Source organism: Carcharodon carcharias, chromosome 11, assembly GCF_017639515.1.
Source record: "Carcharodon carcharias isolate sCarCar2 chromosome 11, sCarCar2.pri, whole genome shotgun sequence".
In the NCBI taxonomy this organism is placed as follows: Eukaryota; Metazoa; Chordata; class Chondrichthyes; order Lamniformes; family Lamnidae; genus Carcharodon; species Carcharodon carcharias.
Genome location: NC_054477.1, coordinates 85,516,943 through 85,522,942, shown reverse-complemented (window position 1 = coordinate 85,522,942; position 6,000 = coordinate 85,516,943). Strand labels below are relative to the sequence as shown.

Here is a 6,000-nt window from a genome sequence, read left to right as displayed (position 1 = left end):
TTTTATATACTCATGTAGGTTTTAGCCAAGCTCTCTATATTCCCTGATGACAGAATTCAGTGAAGCCTTTCTCTCCTCTTCCATACACACACACACACACCATGATCAGCCTCTCATCTCCACGTTCACAGCAACCCCTCTTCCTAATCCCCTTTCGTCCATTCACTCATCAGCCCCTCTTCCCAACCCTTTCTTACCCCTCCCCACCACACTTAAATTCAGCAGCTCCTCCCCCCTTTTGTCTAGTTACTGGCACCTGCTAAGCAAAGTCAAGCTCCTGGGGTAAGAAACCTGTACAACGGGCAGGCAGGTGCAGAAACACAGTAAAATTTGAAGTTGCCATCCATCCTACCAGTCCAACTGCATGACCTCCCATTTTTTCTTGCACTCTGGACTCATTCAGTCTCTGCCAGCCTTTGCCTCAACCAAGTCAGTGCACAAACATCCTGGGCCCGTTCAATAAAAGCATTTTCCGAAGTTAAAGAGCATTTTAGGCTCACTGCCCACCCCTTGGGTCATTTGGCGATATTGATCCAGTGGTTCCAGGGCTCTCCCACCAGAGCCGCCAGGCTGAGTAGTCTACTCTCCACATTGGCCTGCTGCTCAGAGGAAGAGTGCTCATGACCCCAGATGTGACCTCTGTGACCCCATGAGGGGTCACAATCCACCATTTGGGAGCTCCTGTCTAAGAGAATCAAGGGCTGGGAAAATGAAATTGAAAATGACATTAGCCATTTTGTTGAATGGCAGAGCAAGCTTGAGCAGCCGTATAACCTACTCCTGCTTATGAACTTTTACTTTAAAAGTTACTGTATAAATGTAACCATGACATATAGTGACATATTATCTCAGATGAAATTCATGACTTTACATCTTCCACTGGCCACAATTATTTAACCTACCGTAACACTTAATAATCTTGAAGAATTTTATTAGCTCATCCCTTACCCTTCGCAGAATGAAGAAAATCTCATCTTCAAGTCTTTCTTCATTACTAAACCCTGATCAGCGGCAGTGTCCAAGTAGATCTACACTGTGACTTTTTCCAGGATTTAAACCCACAAACATTTGATTGGAGACCTAACACTTATTCCTTATGCTACAATGGCACCTGAGAGGGGAAAAAAAACTTTATCTTTTGGTGCCAGCTATTGCAATGTCAACTGTTGTTCAGAGGGGTTGAGTGCTTTAAACAGATTTTACACAACTATGAAAAATTTATAAACAGCATTTACATAGAGCCAACATATAAAAAATATATTTTATTGATAGCAGAGTAAAAGCACCAAGCATCACGAACAGAAAGGTCAACTTAACTACACAATATGTATTAGCAGATGTACATAAATGGTAAAATTGCTGGAAAAAAAGACATGTCTAAGTTTTTCTTCTTGCACTTATCAGGAATACCAATATAAGGGGAAAACAACAATTTATACTGTATGTGAAGAGTGTTGATTGGTTGGCAAGTGGTGTTGCCATAGAGAGTGCAGTGATGGTGACTGACAGTTAATGTCAAGCATTGTTTTGAAATTGAAACCAGGCAATTTGATCCTGACTGGTCAAGGCATTGCCCCAAGGAATGAGTCAGCGAATGGCTGTCCCTTATTTTATTTAACTGAAACAGGCACAAATGTACATGTACATACATCGCTCCTGTTTCAGCTGAACAAAATAAGTGACAGCCATGTAGTGACTCATTCCTCAGGGCAGTGCCATGACCAATCAGGGTCAAGTTACCTGGTTCAAATTTCAAACAATGCTTAGCATTAATTATCAGTCACCATCACTGCATTCTCCATGGCAATGCCACTTGCCCACCAACCAGCCCACTCTTCAAATACAGTATAAATTGTTTTCCCCTGAATTGGTATTCCTGTCAGTGTCCTGATGTGTGTAAGACAAAAAGCTGAGACACATCTCTTTTTTCAGACGTGAAACTCAAGTTCTGTACTACCAAACGACTAACAGTAAAATTCCTGTGACAATATAACTGGGCAAAACAAGCTGAGAAAATATTCAATGTCACTGGTACACAGATAATATGCCGAATTCACAATCTGGAATGTGATTAATATTATTGTTTATCGAAGTCTGTCCCATCGCCAGATGGTGGCATCATCACATACAGCGATGAGAATACTGCTATCTCTGCTAAAACTCGTTTGTCGTATGGCTGCGGTGCATTTTGGATATGCCAGTGTTGTGCACCTAAGAAAAAAATCATAATTGCATTACAAAATAGTTGGAAGCTTAATTGCAGTATAAAAAAGGTGCAACAGCTCACTGTGATGGTATTTGCAAATGGTATGCCACAAAATGTACTTGGGCCTCTCCACATTCTAAATGCCAACATCAAAAAAACAAAAATCAAGACACTCCCTTATGGGGAGGTTGAGAAAATCTGAGCTTCAGTCAACCCAAGCAATTCTTTATTAAATAAGCAGCTGATTAACAGGAGCACCAGCAATGGCCTGGGAGTGACTTAACTAGCTGCTTCTCCAGGTGAGTGCTATCATTGATAAAATAAAAATAGAAGTGAGAGATGAAAGAATGAAATTTCTTTAGTCTCCATTTTATTAAGCACAATAAATCTTATCGGAATCTTGACATTTTTTGCAGAACAGGCTCCATGGAAAGTAATAGGTCCATGATTACAAAACATTTGGAGAACACTGAAAAACCGTATTACCTGCTGCCTTGCTTTTAGCATAAGTGTTATTCAGAAAATGATAACGAGAAAATACTAACTTAGCCTTATGAGGATCTTCCACTTCGAGGTCCCATACATAGAGTTTTCCAACTTGATTACCCAAAGCCAGCATCTTTTAAAAATAAATCTAGATTTTAACAAATGAATAGCTTCAAAGAAACCACTAACAAAAGGGGGAAGGTTTTTAAGATAACAATGAAGTCAACATATCTAAAGAAGATACTAAAGAAATAATTATACATTGCAGACAGAGATCAAAAACCTCTGTATTCAGTAATTAACTAATAATCCACTCTTTCAACAAACAAGGAAGATCATAAATTATGGGAGGTTATTGCTAACCACCTGCCTCAGTGATGGGAGTAGTAAACAGGTACAGAATCGAAATATACTTCTAAATTATATAAACTGGCAACTTTAAATGCACTTATATATACTTTATTCTCACCTTCTGCCAGAAATCCATTGAAAACCTCATGTACCAGATATCGCACTGACTGTAATCAAATCTTCCCAGTATGGTCACATTTGATTCATTTGGTTTTATTCTATCAATGTCATCCTCCATTTTGCTAGGTTTCCAGCACACTATGGCATTTTCACAAGACTGAAAAAGGTAACAATTGTTAATCACAGTCCGTAGTTCTTATATATACTGACTGGACCAAAATAATTTATCTAACCTACGTCAAAATAAATCAGTTAATTTGATGAGAAATTAATTGAAAATTTTAGTAACACTCATCTTGAGATTCTAAAATTCAGTCCTTAATACAGAGGATAGTTCTATTGGTTATCCACATGCCTCAACAACAGCGATTGCTAAAATGAAATGAACTTTTACAATGCATTTTTAATTTCTGCACTTAGTTTCCTGGAAAAAAATCATTTATTGTTATGCACCATTTCTGACCTGGAACAGGCAGCAGCCAGGTTGCAACCCTTCTCCAACATATTCACATAAGAAAGACTATTTATAATTTAGTCGCCAAATTATCTGTGTAGATTCACACAAACAAGGAGATTCATTAGAGGGTATAAATTCAGACATTCCATGACCAAATGCAAGTTGCAAACAGGAACGAATGTTTACCTTTGATAATATCAGATCTCCAAGCCATCGCACGCAGTCCACATAATTCCTGTGTATGTCCCTAGTGGAGAAATCTGGGAAATGGATTTTCTGCGACACAAATGGCCTACAAACAAAAACAACATTTTTATGGACTGTAAAAGAAAAACTAAAGTTGCATCATTCCTCCAGAAAAACTCAAGACAAGACTATGAAAATTGTTAATGATGCTCAAAGCTTAACTTGTTATTACAAAGATCTGCATTTATACAGTGGCATGTCACATCTCACCAACATTTTCACACCCAATGAATTACTTTCAAGAGCAATAAGAATCATATAGGCTACAGGGGCAGAAAGTTTGTGTACACCAACAACCAACAAAGCAATGACGAGAACGATCAATCAGTTTCTGTTGAGGATTGTTAGCTAGTACATCGAGACAATTGTGATCTTCTCCAAATGCTATTGTGGAGTCTTCAAAGTCTACCTGGTGAACAAGGTCAGTTTAATGTCTGGTCAAAAAAATGGCACACTGTATTGGATTGTCAATCTAGATTGTGAGGTCCTGGAGTGGAGCTTGAATCGACAACTTTCTAATTCAGTTGAGATTGGTGCTAACTAGGTAAAGCCAACACTCCAGTTAGACATGAACATTGTTGCTAAAACCAGACTTCTGAAATATGACTTTTTTAAAATTCTTTCACCACTGATGAAGGTATTAGTTTGGAGTTGGTTGGGGTTATTGCACCAACCTCAATCGTACAGTGGTACTTCATCCAAGTGGTTATTCTTCCTGTTAAAGGCTAAGGTTAGGCAGGTGAAGGGGAATGGATAAATCACAGCTAAACCTAAATCACATGATGTTTACAACTTGCAATTCTAGCAAGGGTCTCAGGATAGCAGTTAGGACCAAATTCACTGGGTTTCTCCTTAATCAGGGGTATTGGGTCACCTAACACAATACCAATTGAAGTCAACCAACCCTCTAACAGATCAGGGATCAAACCTGGGACCCTTTATCATGTATATGGCTCAGCTACGAATTATCTCTGATACATGAAAAGAAGTATGTGCAAAGTTTACTTAATGTGCATGCAACATGAGTCAATAGGTAGTTACAACAGCTTTTAAAAATATAAACAAAATCTACGGAGCTTTATAATAAATACATTTTAGATCTTCCTCTGCTACATTGTACAGCAGTTCCATATGGGGCAGGTAAAAGGGGAGTAAACAAGAGCATCAAGATCTACCTACTATCAATCAACATATTTCAAAAATGTACAACGTTTGGAACCAAAGAAGTTGGCTACAACATAAGTTTCCCTAGAGTACAAGCTGAGAAGTTGGGAAACAAGCAGGTAGTTTCTTTTAATAAGGCAAATTCATAATGGAGAAGTCAACACCGGAAACAGGTGCAGACATTAAGATTTTTATTATGTTACACAAATAGATGCTAAGTTAAAGAAAGTCTCCACTTGAAGTCATGAGCAAGCTGGTAGGTGTAACAGTCCATATATACTACCAAAAGTATGTCAAATTATTATTAATACTGATAGAGACATTTTTATATACCATGTAAATTTAAACAAAAGATACCAACATGAAAGCTTTTGCTAGAAGGTCATTTTTAAAAATCTAATATAGACTTGGTGATTTGGTATATACTGTATATGAAGGTAGTGTTTTTAGATCTTACAGTTTTTCCACCTGTGAAGGCAGCAAGAATGCAACTAGTTCTACAATAAAATAAACTAGTAATCATAAAAACAAGTCCAGGCAACAGAATATAAACAGGGCTGAGGGCTGAAGTATGTAACCACTACCTGTTAGTTTTACTTGGGTTATATTCATTCGATGCTTTAATAGCTTTTAGCATTCTTTCCGAGTTGATTCGCCACAATTTAAGAGAATGATCCATGCCACAAGACATTATTTTTTCTCCAAGGAGATCAAAATCCTGCAAACAAAGAAAAACATGATATATAATCCAACCTATTTATACGCTGAAAATGTTGTGAAGGTCACAAATATGCCTTTTATAGGTACATTGAAAATTCTTAGATCGGGCGCTCTATTTATTTAGCAAATGCAAATCCCCAAGCTAAGTGATAGCCTTCTCATTTGCTAAGTTTAAGACAATTAGCATGTAGAGGGGCACTTCTCGGCAATCTGCAGCATTGTTTTTGTCTTTCCATGAGTGTAAAAGGGT

General features: G+C 37.9%; 1 protein-coding gene across 2 annotated transcripts in view; it reads right to left on the bottom strand.

The window, feature by feature from the left end:
- Nucleotides 1-1,247: 1,247 nt before the first annotated feature.
- The window catches only part of eed (embryonic ectoderm development), a 28,166-nt gene continuing 23,413 nt past the window's right edge, over nucleotides 1,248-6,000 (bottom strand). For both annotated transcript variants that reach the window (XM_041199060.1, XM_041199061.1), the window contains exons 8-12: nucleotides 5,615-5,748; nucleotides 3,807-3,912; nucleotides 3,162-3,320; nucleotides 2,752-2,825; nucleotides 1,248-2,211 (exon numbers count right to left, since the gene is read on the bottom strand). In XM_041199060.1, coding sequence (XP_041054994.1) covers nucleotides 2,085-2,211; nucleotides 2,752-2,825; nucleotides 3,162-3,320; nucleotides 3,807-3,912; nucleotides 5,615-5,748 — 600 coding nt within the window. In that variant the 3' untranslated portion in view covers nucleotides 1,248-2,084. The remainder of the gene's footprint in view (nucleotides 2,212-2,751; nucleotides 2,826-3,161; nucleotides 3,321-3,806; nucleotides 3,913-5,614; nucleotides 5,749-6,000) is intronic.